At 36.7% G+C, this 16,412-nt stretch overlaps 1 protein-coding gene across 1 annotated transcript; it reads right to left on the reverse strand.

Annotated features, from left to right (window-relative positions):
* Positions 1-1,421: 1,421 nt before the first annotated feature.
* terfa (telomeric repeat binding factor a) lies at positions 1,422-16,202 on the reverse strand. The gene is made up of 12 exons (XM_063006606.1): positions 16,052-16,202; positions 10,079-10,174; positions 9,863-9,987; positions 9,675-9,767; positions 8,546-8,686; positions 8,022-8,221; positions 6,411-7,037; positions 4,939-5,088; positions 4,618-4,710; positions 2,988-3,076; positions 1,731-1,765; positions 1,422-1,623 (listed from the first exon to the last, which is right to left on the reverse strand). Exons 1-12 carry the CDS (start codon positions 16,200-16,202, stop codon positions 1,465-1,467), a joined length of 1,959 nt encoding a protein of 652 aa, XP_062862676.1. The 3' UTR covers positions 1,422-1,464.
* Between the last annotated feature and the right edge of the window lie 210 nt (positions 16,203-16,412).

The following is a 16,412-nucleotide window of genomic DNA, read 5'->3' on the forward strand; positions in this document are numbered from 1 at the left end:
CCAACAGCGCCCCATGGGCAGCGTCCTGTGACCACTGATGAAGGTCTAGAAGATGACCGACTCAAACAGCAGAAATAGATGTGTGATCGTCTCTGACTTTACATCTACAAGGTGGACCAACTAGGTAGGGGTGTCTAATAGAGTGGACACAGTATTTAAAAACTCCAGCAGCACTGCTGTCTGATCCACTCATACCAGCACAACACACACTAACCCACCACCACCATGTCAGTGTCACTGCAGTGCTGAGAATGATCCACCACCTAAATAATACCTGCTCTGTGGGGGTCCTGACCATTGAAGAACAGGGTGAAAGCAGGCTAAAAAAGTATGTAAAGAAACAGATGGACTACAGTCAGTAATTGTAAAACTACAAAGCTCTCCTATATGGTAAGTGGAGCTGAAAAAAGTAACAGTGAGTGTAGAAACAAAGAGTTGGTGTTAATGTTATGACTGATCAGTATATATGGACATTTGAAGATTTTACTAAAAATGTAGCTTCTCTTGTTAGGGGGGGGGGGGGGGGGGGACACTTCACTGTTTTTCAGCACTCACCTGGACGGCCACTTTTAAAACTAAATACTACCTACATAGTATTTAAATACCCTAGTGATGTCAGTGTTATACTGTTTAGCCTTTTTTTTCAGCTTGAGAATAAACATGTCCAAATAATACAGTAACAAAGCTTCATCAATACACACATTAACATATATCATTTTACATCTTTTACACAAGTCATTACAACTCAAGTTTTAATCATGCAGGAGATCATGATTGAACATTTTACACAGGCAAAATGCAAACTGCTACTTCAGACAACTATAAACCAAAAAAGCTTTTAATACCCTTAATGATGTCTGGTATTGTTTATACTGTTTGAGAATAAGATCATCTATTTTAACCTACACAGAAGGTAAGTTTTATGCTGTTTATACTAGCAAGTGACGATGACTATTTTTGTAAGTGTCTAAGGAGCTGCTGAAGTTGTGATTTCTGGTCACACACCAGGGAAATCTGGCAAACAAAATGTATCGTCTAATTAATAAATATCAACATTAATTTTGTAAAATGCATTCTAATGCCATAACAAAACCAGTAACCTCTATTATGCAAGTCAAATACCATTAAAACAAAGCTAAATCTAGAAACAATCACAAGCTATAAAATAATAGCAGAGGACACTGAAGCCTCTGTTGGTAATACAGAAGTAACTGTTCTGCTGTAAAGAATTATACCTAATTTGCAAAAATGAGGAAATATGTTGAGCATTGCTGTCAGTTAAATTGCAGCTTCATGTGCTTCTACATAACAAATTGTCATTGTCACTCTCTAATGTGAACACATGCTGGGCCGTCCTAAAAATAGACGTTAATAGAAGTAAAAATCTCTTTCAAAAAGCGCAATATTGATAACAAACATCGTTTATGTACAAATGGTTTATTTAACACTGTCGCATCTACACCTCTATGCTAGTTTTAGTCTTTTCATAGTGCGCCAGCGGTCCTTGATGTTCACTGCTGTGCGGCCTTCAAAAGAAAACGCACTTTTGATTTGCCCCCATCGTCCTTCTCCATATCGAGCCACTCCTTGCCTCACCCAGTCAGACTCTATTTCTGTCCACATCTGAAATGCAAGCAAGGTGGATTTCAAACATGCAGCCAAAATTGTTCACTCAAAACATTGTAAAGCTTCCAAAATTATGCACCGAGATGTGTACGGTAAATTCTTACCTTCCTTTTGCCTTTTTCATTACTTGAGCTCGAACCTTAAACAAAAAAGACAAAACAAAAATGAAAACCGTTGGCATCACATTCTACTGATGCTCTATATGAAATATGCAACTGATAATTACATTAAAATTACATTAAAATTTATAAGAATTATGATATGAAAATTATTTACTTGTATATTTAACCACAAAAAAAAACCTAAAAACTTGTTGTCACCATTTTATTGAATCCACAATGAATCTTATAAAACATGGTAATTTTGTTAAACCCCTATTTTTTAATGTAAATTAGCCTCTAACATCAAAAAGTACCTCAGCTGATTCTACGCTAATGTTTGTTTGGATTTTAACTGCATTTCTATCAAATATTAGTGTTATTTTATGGTTATTCTAATTGGTGTTGTTCAAGTCTTTCGATTTTGCATCCATTTATAAATTTATTTTTATGGCTGCGAGGTTTGTTAAAACGTTTTTTGTTTTGTCGTGTGTAAGAACTTCTTTAAAATTTTGAAGCACGTGTACTTGTCTTATTCTTTGTTTGATCAGGATGAGCTTTATTGTCTTTATTGTCTTTGGCAGATAGGTTCATAGGTTGAAAGGTTTCTCTTTTTATCGGGTGTTGGTGGGTTATTCTGGTGTGGCCGATTCTGCATTTTGTGTGTATAACTTGGTCTGTGCGTCGTCATTGGTTATGTTGATGTCTAGGTGTATTTCATTAAGTTTGTTTGTGGTCTGTGTGGTCCATGCAATTTGCCATTTTATTCATTATGTAGGTATTTATTAGTGGTTTTATATCTGTTGAAGGGATTTTAATTTTTGTTGGATTTTGTCTTGTTTTTTTCTCTGGTTAGTTTGCCATACCACTGTGTCCCGGTATCCAGCATAGCCGTATGTTGTATTTCAGGCCTGTTAGTTTGTTAATAGTTATTAGTATACTTTAGATGATGGGGTGGTCTGGTGTGTATGTGCTTCGAGGCATGACTGAGTCTGTGCATTTTATGGTTTTAGGTTTATTTTAAGTATGGCATGGGCTTCTGCAGTATAAAAGGAAATTATGGGTAGTTATATGCTTGATTTAAGTTTAATTGTAAAAGAAACCCTTTCCATTTTCTTGTAAAACTGAGGTACAGTGTATTTTTGTTCCACTATTTTAAAAACTACATTGCTGTACATATTAAAACTACCAAGAAACTGGTAAAAAAATGTCATTTCTACTATGTGTAAAATTTTAATTAAATAATTGTATTAGTCTTTGTACCCAAAGGATTTTTCGTGCTGGCAGCAGGGAATAGTGATTCCTCTTCACTCCACTCTTCCTGGACCCCCGAGACATCCATCCACTTGCTCCTACAATAAATAATTAGTAAAATGGTCAAAACATCACAACACACATCCTAACATTTTTTCCCCTATTTAATTCAATAATGTATTTAATGTCAAGTATAACACCTAACAAGTCAATTTTAATCAGGATTATATTTCGATCTTAAGAAAAGCATGATCATACAGCATGAGTCAGTCACAAACTATATAAAAATCATAGTAAAACATTACTATTGCTGTACTAGTCGTTAATATTATTTAGTGGGGATTCAATATATTAGTCATATCTGTATTTGACACATACCATTAAAACCTTGACAAATGTTCATAAGGCATCTACCCAAAATGTAAACCAACATGTGTTAGTGCATTCTATTTATTTCCAGAGTTTAAATACGGTATTGACGTATTGAAATGTGGTATAGAATGTGAGTAAGACAAACATGAAATGCCACCTGTACAACCTGCTTAACCACTGTGAAGGATTACAACTTAAGCAACAGCTTGGGGTAATATTTTGTCATGACCACAAATGTCATGCATTCAAAAAACTAAGGGCATGGAATTAAAGAACACAAACATAAAACACAAATTTACAATCAAGCTGATAATAAGAAGAACAAAATCACTTAAATATGAGATGTGTGATATGTATGCTCTGTGTGTGTTTTGTGCACGATTGCTAAAAGCCACCAAGACAAATTCAACATAACCCATAATATTCTGGAAAACAGCAGCAGACTATATATTGAACTATGTAGTGCACATTAATACAAACAAAGAGCACATTTGGGAATCGATTTACTCAAGACAAAGAGGTTTCACCAACAGTTTGTTAGTGTGAAATACATAGACTGGTCAGTAGTAAAATTATTTATTATTATAAAAATTAATACTATTCTAATATACTTTTAAAAGTCATTTTTGTCAATTAGTTATTGTAGCCCTAATCTTGACCTCTTAACTCTTTTTCATTCTGTCCCAACTTTTTTGAAATTAGGGTTGTACATATTCAAATTACTGCATTACCATTAAGATGGGTTTTTAGACATACTCCAAATACCACAGTATTTGTTGCTTTATTAGGATTTTAACGTCATGTTTAACACTTCGGTTACATCCATGACAGGAACGGTAGTTACTTGTTACACAAGATTCATCAGTTCACAAGGTTATATCAAACACAGCCATGGACAATTTAGTGGCTCCAATTCACCTCACTTGAATGTCTTTAAACTGTGTGAAGAAACCAGAGCTCAGTGAGGAAACCCAAGCGGGCACGGGGAGAACATGCAAACTCCACACAGAAAGGACCCGGACCACCCCACCTGGGGATTGAACCCAGGACCTTCTTGCTGTGAGGCGACAGTGCTACCCAGTCAACAAATAAGGATCAATACATTATTATGTGCGTAAACACAACAGTTGTCATGTTTGGTAGCTCTTAATAAACTGATTTTGCAAGTTATAGATAAAAAACATTAAAATCATATTATGCTTAAAACCAACAACATTCAGGAAAAGAGTAAAAGAGTGGTAGTGACCAATTTAAAGTAAGTACACACCGTCTGTGATCTGGCCGAGGTTGCTTTCCTGAGCGTGGAGAGTCTACTATTATACTTTCTGCACTTTCGTCACTTTCACTCAGTCTGCGTGGGCTAGAGAAAACATCTAGTTAAAAACTATTAAATTAATTAATAAAACAGGGCATAAACTGCTTGGTGTTACCAAGGATTGTTTCTAGGCTTAATAATGAAACTCATCAATGCAGCTTTGTTTCAAAGTATAATAGTCTCAAAAGTAACGACAGCGTTTCAAAAACACAGACAAACAGAAAACGAAAGCAAAGAGAGAGTGTGTTTAAAAGGTTTATAAATATGGCTAACTTTTTTGTGGTGTGTTTCTGAGGTCTCTCAGCAGGTGTGCACTGGGTGGAGGGGTAGTTGCTGGATTCGTCCTTGCTAGGGGTGGAGCAGTTTTGGGGTTCGGTGGGCTGCTGGGGGGAAGCAGGCTCTGGTTCACTGGGTATACTCCGTCTGAAAAAAAGGAAAAATAAATAAATGCATTTAGAACTACTCTCAAGTCCTTTGGTGGATATTGCTTTAGGTTGTGACTTTTTAATTACTATAACTACATAATAATTATTATAGCAGCACATAATTGTGTTTTAAAGGAATAAGGTATAAGTTTACTGTTGCCATTTTGGCATTTACATTTTGACAATCATATTTGTACATTTTTACAGTTAATCATTTGAGTTTAGTTCATTGACATTACCATAGCTCATAAATAAGGCCCTACATAATTCACAGCCGTGAACCGTTTACAGTGAAATATAAAATTTGCTGTGAAATTCAAAATTTAAGGCATTTTTCATTTGTGTAGCGTATGAAATATGAGGTGCAATATGTGGCAGTACTAGCAATAATACGGCATTCAAGTTAGTGTAACAGACATTTTAGTGGTGTGCTGAAAATGTTTGATGTACGTGTTTATGTATTGAGTGCTGTAAATATTATAATTTTTCTTGTTATTATTTTGCACTGTTTTTATTAATAGTTTATTCTATTTTATATTTTTTGCACATGTAACTGTTTTGTATATATTTGTTCTCTCTTATTTTCATTTTTCTTATTTCTCACTAACTTGCTTTGGCAATACGAATGTCCTTATTTGTCATGCCAATAAAGCTTCTTTTGAGTTTGAGTGCATTTTGACCCTTTGGGGATTCCATAATTAACAAAAAAAGTGTGCTTTTCTACACACATGATCATCTCTCTGTAGTCTGCTCCCAATAGTTTGTCTATGTACAGTTTATTTCTTTCATTCTTTCTTTCTTTCTTTATAAACGCTCGGTTACATTAGCAACGGGGGGGATCAAAATACAGATGAGAATTTTCATCTTTGGCTCGATGTTTCAAGTTTACATTTAACTATTAAGGTAGGCTGTGCATTCTAGCTTCCATTCATTCTATCATTCAATGTCCACTATTTTAATTCAATTTCAATTCATGTTACTTAATGACTGCAGTGAAATGTGCCACTTTTCTTTAAAAATCCATGAAATCTGTGCTTTTTAAAAAAAACAAGGTCTATGAAATTAAGCACATTCTCCTGTGAATTTAGTAGGGCCCTACTCATGAATCAATGTCTGTTTCTTTGCTGTAGTATTAATTATTACATCCTTCCATGTCCCATGTTCTTTCATGTGTGCACATGCAAGTGTGTGGGCAAAGAGGAAAATAACTATTCATAATGATACTCAGGATTGGATCAACATACTATGATGTTTAGTCATTCATGAATTTCTTGCACATTTGCCAGAAGATTTCTCTACAGTGCAAATGTAGATGTTTACCGTAGGGCAGATTTGCGTCTTATCCTGACTGGTGTAGAGCTGACCGGTAGTGAGCTGAGTGGATTCTCTTTACTGCACTCTGCCACCACTGGACTGGGGGCTTCTTGAAAACCAGTGGATTCCAGTTCACTCGTTTGACTGTCATCCTCGATCACTAACTGTGCTACCGTCACTGCAGATACAGCACTGCCAGGTGTTTTTACACCTTTTTCAGGGGATGAAGTGTGGGCACAAGAACTCTCTGCCGTCATGCTACGACATTCTACATATTCTTGATGCTGTTTGTCTGTGCCCTGTTGCTGGAGTGCTACTTTAGTCTGACTGGCAGTATTACAACGTCCACTAGAAAACTGGGTACATATTTGTTCTGTTTGTTCCTCTTCCACACAGACAAACTGTTCCTCTTCACTGTATAATCCCTCCATTGGCGTTGCTGTGAGTCTGAGATGAAGCTCCCCTGCATCAGCGTCTAGTCCGCTGTCCTGCTGCGCCTCCTCTTCCACCTCCTCCTCCAGCTGAGAGAAAGGAATTGTGACTGAAAACTGATCAGCAAGCCCTGGATAGACAGCTCTCAGCTTTCCAAAGCTCAGTTTCACTGTCACAAGGGATGACGAAGATGGAGTTTGGCTATGGAATAAAAATAAAAAATAAAAAAACATACATGTTTAATACAATTTAAACATTTATCCACATATTTTTGAAAAGTGCAAGCATGTAAACGTTTCCTAAAAATTTCAATTCAAATGAACTTTTAAAAGACAAAAGGACAAACAAAAGATTTTCAGAGTTTTTAATGACTAACGTAATTCTATATAAATATAAATACATTTAGAAATTAATTCCTGCACCACACTCAAAAAAGATGGGACAGGCATGTTTACCACTGGGTCACGCCTTTCTTTTTAAAATTTTTATTCCACAAAAATTCTACTTGCAAAACTGCAACAATTTGTATCTTTGATCCTCAAACTGCTTAACAGTCTTTGGTAACTGTTTGATTTGTTATACATGTGCAACAGGAGACATGGGGAGTGCAGACAAGCCAGTCAAACACACACATTCTATGGCTACAAAGACACCGTGCTAAATAAGGCATGGCATAGTCCTGCTGAAATAGACATTTATGGGAAAAGACGGTCCTAATGGCAGCATGTCTCTTTAAAACACCATAATTGGTACCTTCCCATATATGCAAATCATCTATGAAATATAAATAATGCACCTCCATGCCTATACTCATCTGTTACTAGGTAAACTCGTAACTGTGCAAACTTTTAGAAGTGTTACTTGTATAGTCTTACTCTTGTTGTGTTGCAGGCATTACATTCTATTGTTTTTATTGCATTTATTGCATATTGCAAGTGTCCCAAATTTTCTTGAAATGGGAAATGGGTTTGGATTATTATAGTTTGTGCTGTACTAATACATATAAAGTTGAATGCAAAAGTTAAAAAAGCAAACTATTTCAATTAAACCATTCATAATTATAACATAGTTACATTATACTGGAAAATTTAAAACAAGTTTACAGATTCAAATCCAATTGGTGAAAATATCAAAGTTACTGTCAAAGTGAAAAATGAAGTGATAAAAACATTTGCAAAATTTTACCTGAGGTTATTTTTGACCGGTGTATTTTGTTTTGAATTTGACAGCTGATGATGTTCATGACCTGTTAGCTGATTAATCGGTTCTGGGCTCTGTGTGGCTCGGTCCTGTGTACATGACTCTTCAGTAACCACATTATTAGTTTCAGAATGAATATCAACCCCAACGTCAATATTCCAGCCTTGTCTCGAGAGCTTTACCATCTTTAGAGAAAATAATAAACGTTTTTTATTATTTGAAAAATGACAATTACATAAAGCTTAACAATCATTAAGAACTATGAAATATTCACTAAGAACCTTTGCAAAGAGAGTGTATGCTTGTTACTAATGCAGCAAGCAGCACATGTATTATATCTGTGATTAAGTAACATTAACTGAAACTCTAATACGCTAACATACATAACAAATACACACATACATAAAACTCCAGAGTATGCACATAAATCATGGCAAGATTTAATGCACTCGAATAAACAATCTATAACAAGTTAGCCCATTTATTTTAGACATAAAAAAATGCTGGACCTTAATTAGGAATGGATCTGGAATCTGATAGAGTTTCTCGATGAAGTCCAGCATGTCCTGTTTGAATTCACTGTAAGAGCTCCTGTTCAAAACAGCGTGTGTGCTGCATCGTCTTTTGATGAGATTTACAAACAGCTTTTTCTACAAAACAGGAAGAAAAAGTTCAGTCATTTGTAATTCTTCTTATAACAGGTGTCTAATATATAATACCCACAAAGGGTTAGTGTTAGCTGGTCAAGTTTGGTATGAACACCAGCAGCAATACAGTTCCTTTTTTCAATAAGAAAGGACACTCCTGTTATACAAACCCTATAAACGAGTGTGTGCTAATAATCTAGTTATTGTTAAATAATTATTAAAATACCAAGACAAAACATACTGTGGAGTATTATAATGTCATAATACATCAAAGATCAAAAGTTGGCAAAAGTAAAATGGAATACGTTTACATGAATTAGTGGGAGGGTGGTGGAAAGAAGTTTAGGTAACTGGGTCAAGTGTATGAATTAATGGAGAGTGTGGTAGAGAGGTGAAAAAGAGAGTGCAGGCAGGGGGAAGTGCTGGTGTAGAGTAGCAGGAGTGATTTGTGATAGAAGGGTATCTGCAGTAGCACTGACAGAAATACAGGAGAGAGCTGGAGGTGGCAGAGATGAAGATGATGCAATTCCTGTTGGGAGTGACAGTGAACAGGATTAATGGGAAGCACAGGTAAGATGTTTTGGAGACAAAGTTAGGGCTGGTTTGAGATGTGCAAAAAAGGATAAGAGTTATAGCAGGACAAGTGGTCTGATGGTGAGCCACCAGGCAGGAGGAGGAGGCTTATTATACATTATCTACTACAGCAGTCTGTGGTTTAGGACAAAGCCTTTGGATAAAAATAAATACATAAAAAATGTATTGTCCATTAAGAAAAGAGATAACAGTAGGAATAGGTTAAGAGCTAATCAATTTTAAAAGTAGTAGTTTCTAAAGCATGCTACAACTACTAGACTTTTATAAAAACAATTATTAAATTAAGTTGCCAAAATGTTTTAGCAGACATATTCTATACATATTCTAAAGCTTGACAATATCCCACAATATAAACTATTTATATTAACATCCATTTATAAGCAATTACAGTCATTACCTTGCCGACAGAATCCATTCCTTTGGGAAAGTGCTTTACAAGCATTTCCTCTGCTTTATCAAATTGTTTGCTTTTAATGCAAACAGTAATAAGCTGCAATATAAAGGTGTAAATAGTTTATATATTAATAAGATACAGCAAGAACAAGAACACTTAATTTAAACCTATAGCAAGTGCTACATCCTCACCATTTCCCTGATAGCAGTGTGAACTTGCTCCAGTGTCTTTTGAGGAACATCAACTTCTGTACAGATACATTCAAGTACACTGAGTGCTGATTCAAGTGGTGTTAATGGGTTCTGAAATGTGACACCTGAACACAAACAAACAACAGTAAACTTTACTGAAACTTTACTTTTAATTGAATAAAAACAATTAAAACAGTACCTCATAGAAGGACTCACCAAGTTTGTCTCCATCGTTTATTCGTGACAGAAACTGCATGAAACGCAGTTTTATCATCATATCGGTGTGCCCATCAATGGGTCTGACCACCAAACCTGTATCCAAATTTCAAACATTAGAGATAAAATGCTCTACTAAACTTCCCACCTTCTCCATAACCAGTGTCCAACTGAATTTAGTATTGCAAGATTACACATTGTATTGAGTGCATATAAGTTCAAAATGTTTTTTATATATATATATATATATATTTTGATGTGAAGTCAGTAAGCTTTCAACAAGTATTTATCCTTTACCGATTACAAACTGTGTAAAATAAACCAGTAATATAGACATAAATACCACGGGGAAAAAAACCCAGCTCCACTTTCTAAATGTAGTTTTATTCAAAGGCAGTAACCAACAGTTAACATGTGTTAAAATAACCATGCTAACCAATGAACAGATTTACAGTTGATATTATTTATTTATTGATTAGGATTTTAACGTCATGCTTTACACTTTGTTTACATTCATGACAGAAACAGTAGTTATTCGTTACATATTGTATCTCCAGTTAAACTGACAGCATGTCTTTGGACTCTATAATTTCCTTATTTTTAATTGTAATCTACTCTATTTACTGGAGCTGCTGTAACACTCGAATATATATATATATATATATATATATATATATATATATATATATATATATATATATATATATATATACAGTGTATCACAAAAGTGAGTACACCCCTCACATTTCTGCAAATATTTTATTATATCTTTTCATGGGACAACACTATAGACATGAAACTTGGATATAACTTAGAGTAGTCAGTGTACAGCTTGTATAGCAGTGTAGATTTACTGTCTTCTGAAAATAACTCAACACACAACCATTAATGTCTAAATAGCTGGCAACATACGTGAGTACACCCCACAGTGAACATGTCCAAATTGTGCCCAAAGTGTCAATATTTTGTGTGACCACCATTATTATCCAGCACTGCCTTAACCCTCCTTGGCATGGAATTCACCAGAGCTGCACAGGTTGCTACTGGAATCCTCTTCCACTCCTCCATGATGACATCACGGAGCTGGTGGATGTTAGACACCTTGAACTCCTCCACCTTCCACTTGAGGATGCGCCACAGGTGCTCAATTGGGTTTAGTCCATCACCTTTACCTTCAGCTTCCTCAGCAAGGCAGTTGTCATCTTGGAGGTTGTGTTTGGGGTCGTTATCCTGTTGGAAAACTGCCATGAGGCCCAGTTTTCGAAGGGAGGGGATCATGCTCTGTTTCAGAATGTCACAGTACATGTTGGAATTCATGTTTCCCTCAATGAACTGCAGCTCCCCAGTGCCAGCAACACTCATGCAGCCCAAGACCATGATGCTACCACCACCATGCTTGACTGTAGGCAAGATACAGTTGTCTTGGTACTTCTCACCAGGGTGCCGCCACACATGCTGGACACCATCTGAGCCAAACAAGTTTATCTTGGTCACGTCAGACCACAGGGCATTCCAGTAATCCATGTTCTTGGACTGCTTGTCTTCAGCAAACTGTTTGCGGGCTTTCTTGTGCGTCAGCTTCCTTCTGGGATGACGACCATGCAGACCGAGTTGATGCAGTGTGCGGCGTATGGTCTGAGCACTGACAGGCTGACCTCCCACGTCTTCAACCTCTGCAGCAATGCTGGCAGCACTCATGTGTCTATTTTTTAAAGCCAACCTCTGGATATGACGCCGAACACGTGGACTCAACTTCTTTGGTCGACCCTGGCGAAGCCTGTTCCGAGTGGAACCTGTCCTGGAAAACCGCTGTATGACCTTGGCCACCATGCTGTAGCTCAGTTTCAGGGTGTTAGCAATCTTCTTATAGCCCAGGCCATCTTTGTGGAGAGCAACAATTCTATTTCTCACATCCTCAGAGAGTTCTTTGCCATGAGGTGCCATGTTGAATATCCAGTGGCCAGTATGAGGGAATTGTACCCAAAACACCAAATTTAACAGCCCTGCTCCCCATTTACACCTGGGACCTTGACACATGACACCAGGGAGGGACAACGACACATTTGGGCACAATTTGGACATGTTCACTGTGGGGTGTACTCACTTATGTTGCCAGCTATTTAGACATTAATGGCTGTGTGTTGAGTTATTTTCAGAAGACAGTAAATCTACACTGCTATACAAGTTGTACACTGACTACTCTAACTTATATCCAAGTTTCATGTCTATAGTGTTGTCCCATGAAAAGATATAATGAAATATTTGCAGAAATGTGAGGGGTGTACTCACTTTTGTGATACACTGTATATATACAGGGGTTGGACAAAATAACTGAAACACCTGTCATTTTAGTGTGGGATGTTTCATGGCTAAATTGGTAAATTGGCTAAATAAAGTCTGGTGGCCAATCTTCATTAATTGCACATTGCACCAGTAAGAGCAGAGTGTGAAGGTTCAATTAGCAGGGTAAGAGCACAGTTTTGCTCAAAATATTGCAATGCACAGGGTGCTAACCCGGATTGTATCCAAAAAACCACGGCTGCCCAAATCACGGCAGAATTAAATGTGCACCTCAACTCTCCTGTTTCCACCAGAACTGTCCGTCGGGAGCTCCACAGGGTCAATATACACGGCCGGGCTGCTATAGCCAAACCTTTGGTCACTCGTGCCAATGCCAAACGTCGGTTTCAATGGTGCAAGGAGCGCAAATCTTGGGCTGTGGACAATGTGAAACATGTATTGTTCTCTGATGAGTCCACCTTTACTGTTTTCCCCACATCCGGGAGAGTTACGGTGTGGAGAAGCCCCAAAGAAGCGTACCACCCAGACTGTTGCATGCCCAGAGTGAAGCATGGGGGTGGATCAGTGATGGTTTGGGCTGCCATATCATGGCATTCCCTTGGCCCAATACTTGTGCTAGATGGGCGCGTCACTGCCAAGGACTACCGAACCATTCTGGAGGACCATGTGCATCCAATGGCGGTGCCGTGTATCAGGATGACAATGCACCAATACACACAGCAAGACTGGTGAAAGATTGGTTTGATGAACATGAAAGTGAAGTTGAACATCTCCCATGGCCTGCACAGTCACCAGATCTAAATATTATTGAGCCACTTTGAGGTGTTTTGGAGAAGCGAGTCAGGAAACGTTTTCCTCCACCAGCATCACGTAGTGACCTGGCCACTATCCTGCAAGAAGAATGGCTTAAAATCCCTCTGACCACTGTGCAGGACTTGTATATGTCATTTCCAAGATGAATTGATGCTGTATTGGCCGCAAAAGGAGGTCCTACACCATACTAATAAATTATTGTGGTCTAAAACCAGGTGTTTCAGTTATTTTGTCCAACCCCTGTATATAAACAAGCGGAACTTTTCCCACTGCACTATATATATATATATTAGGGCTGTCAAACGATTAAAAATTTTAATCGCGATTAATCTCAGAATTTCATATAGTTAATCGCGATTAATCGCATTTTTTAAAAAAAAGAAGAAAACAAGGATTTTTAAGTGAAATGTTACAATTAAAATGGTGAACACATTTTATGCTAAATGTACTTATGTTAAAAACTGCTGGAACAAGAGGAAACTGTAATTCACTCACATACTAGGCAGTAATACTATCCAGCAGAGACCCTTGACTTCGTATAAATGTCAGATTGTAGGTTAGAATTTCTCCAAACATTGTAGATCAGCGGTGCTTTAGGTGGGATAAGGCGTAGTTATTGTAACAGACTTTTCTGTGGTTGTATCGTGACATTTGATGGACGTTTCTACACGAAGTGAGTGTGTTTTGACCCTTTGGGGCTTCCATAGTTCATGGACTAGCATGCTTGGCTAACGCGATAACTGCAGCTGTCCGGTACGGTAACAGAATAAGTTAATAAAAGTGTTCTGCTCCCGACAACTTGTGAATATAGCGTGTATTTATTTCTTTATTAAGCGAGTGCATCACTACACGCTCGGTTACATTATGTTAACAAACCGCAAATGAAAAACGCTGGCAAGTCTCAACATGAACTACGGATGACGCAGGGCCAAATAGAATTTGCGTTAACGGCACTATTTTTTTTAATCGCGTTAAATTGAGATTATTATCGCGTTAATGCGTTATTATCGCGTTAACTTCGACAGCCCTAAGTACCGGAAGGCCATACTTGAGTAAAAGTACAAGTATCTTACCAGAAATTTACTTTGATAGAAGTAAGTCACCTTTTAGAATATTACTTAAGTAAAAGTCTAAAAGTATCTGATGTTTAATGTACTTAAGTATCAAATGTAATTTGATATTAAATGTACTTAAGTATTAAAAGTAGAAGTAAAAGTAAATGCTGTTAGTATAAATGGAAGCGGTCATTTTAAATGTAAAGATTGTTCTTTTAAGCCTGTAAACCACCTTTAACAATTAACCTGTTTTCTTCCTTTCATTTGAACATGATTTGTGCCAATTCATGATCATAATCAACTGTTCACATCACCTGTTTGAAATCATGACATTATTTAGTTGTTTTTTTAACTTATTACTCGCCCTAAATGTTCCTGTTCCAACGTTTTTAGAATGTGAGTCGATGTAAATGTAAGAAACTGTAAGTATACTGTCACATTTTTTTATTTGGGTAGTATATTTCAATAACAAAAAAATAATTTTGGCATAATTAATTTAAAGCAAAACTCAGGAGAGTTTAACAAAACGTGTGGCACTTTTATCCCTTTAATGATCTGTTCAACCATTATTTTAAATCAAAATATTTGAGTAAAATAAGCTGTATTTAAATAATATTGTTTGGGGCTGTATCTACTCACTGAATGGCATGTTTTAAACTAAAAAAATATTGGTATTCTTACTTTAAGAAAACACCATTTCTAACTTGAAGCCAACAGCTGAAAAATCATGAATAATAAGTTGGATAAGTTGAGTTCTTGTTGAGATGATTAAAGGGTTAAAGACGTGCTGCATGTTCCTCAGCACCATGAATCTCTCCTCTGCTGGTCCAATACAGAAATTAATCTGAGGAAATATTTGTCCGCAGGTGAGTTTTTAAAAACAATGGACGTGTCTTCATGAGTTTTGCAGTCAATAAATTCCAAACAAATTTAGTGAAACATTTTATTTGTGGTTCGAATGTAATAGGTAAAAATGGTAGGTAGATATCTGAACAGTGTTAATGCTAATAATATGGAAAAACCGCTGATGCTGCAGCTTTACTTTGTTAATCATTGTGAACTTACATCAGTGTGTTGGACGGGGAGCTTCTGAAATGTCCATATTTGCGTGTGTTTGGGTGAACGACGCACTTTTAGAAAACTCCGATAGCGTTTAGAGAACGTTTGCACATGCGCAGTAATGTGTTTAACCACCGTCTAACTTACAGGCGCAGATTCACCAAACCAGCGTGCAGTCCGTCACACATCTCACATCATTTAACTTTCATTCTGTAGTAACGAGTAACGAATTTACATACAGCGAATGTAACGGAGTAAAAGTACACACTTTCTTTAGAAAATGTAGTGGAGTAAAAGTGAAAGTTGCCGAAAATTTTTATACTCCAGTAAAGTACAAATACTTCAAAAAACTACTTAAGTACTGTAACGAAGTATTATTACTTCGTTACTATACACCACTGTATATATATATATATATATATATATATATATATATATATATATATATATATATATATATATGGGAAAGTGTATATATATATATATATATATATATGGTGCAGTGAGAAAACCTCAACTCTAACTGTACACCTGCAAGTTGCAACAATGTAGGTTTGTTTATTAAAAGTACCCAATAAGTGCACAGTGTTTAAATAACAGAACTGCTGTGATATGACATTGTAAGGTTTGTTTACTACACCGCCTGTCCAGCACTACACAGGTATGAAGTTCTACTATGTTAGCATGCAAATAACTAGCATAACTTTAAAACAATACGATAAACAAGCATAAACACAGAACTCACATTCGATAAGATTCCTGAGCTCATTGAAGCCGACACAATCCTCATTTCTAAACGCCTCGAAAGCTTTCGAAACATAAAAGTCAAAACTCCACCGGTTAATAATGTGCTCATCGCTGACTACTTTTTTGAGGTGGTTTGAGGAGGACGCCATGTTTGTTACGCTCCATCCTCTCCAGCAGGCGGGAAATCTGCCTCTCCTTCTACACGAAGCTTTCAGGTCCACAGTGCGCATGCGCCACCTACTGGAGGCTAGTTTGTTTACATAGATATATAAATACATATACTGGTGTACAGTACAATGAAACTCTTTAAGGATTTTAACTCTTTATTATGATTTTAACGTCATGTTTTACACTTTGGT

Source organism: Trichomycterus rosablanca, chromosome 1, assembly GCF_030014385.1.
Source record: "Trichomycterus rosablanca isolate fTriRos1 chromosome 1, fTriRos1.hap1, whole genome shotgun sequence".
NCBI classification, from domain to species: Eukaryota; Metazoa; Chordata; class Actinopteri; order Siluriformes; family Trichomycteridae; genus Trichomycterus; species Trichomycterus rosablanca.

What these genes read in the sequence shown, in the direction of transcription:
- terfa (XM_063006606.1), bottom strand. Translation starts at nt 16,202, where the DNA reads ATGGCGTCCTCCTCAAACCACCTCAAAAAAGTAGTCAGCGATGAGCAC. An exon ending in GAATGGATTCTGTCGGCAAG is followed by an intron (nt 8,687 to 9,674) that starts GTAATGACTGTA and finishes CCTGTTTTGTAG; the next exon opens with AAAAAGCTGTTTGTAAATCT. An exon ending in CAGCACGAAAAATCCTTTGG is followed by an intron (nt 1,766 to 2,987) that starts GTACAAAGACTA and finishes TTTTTGTTTAAG; the next exon opens with GTTCGAGCTCAAGTAATGAA.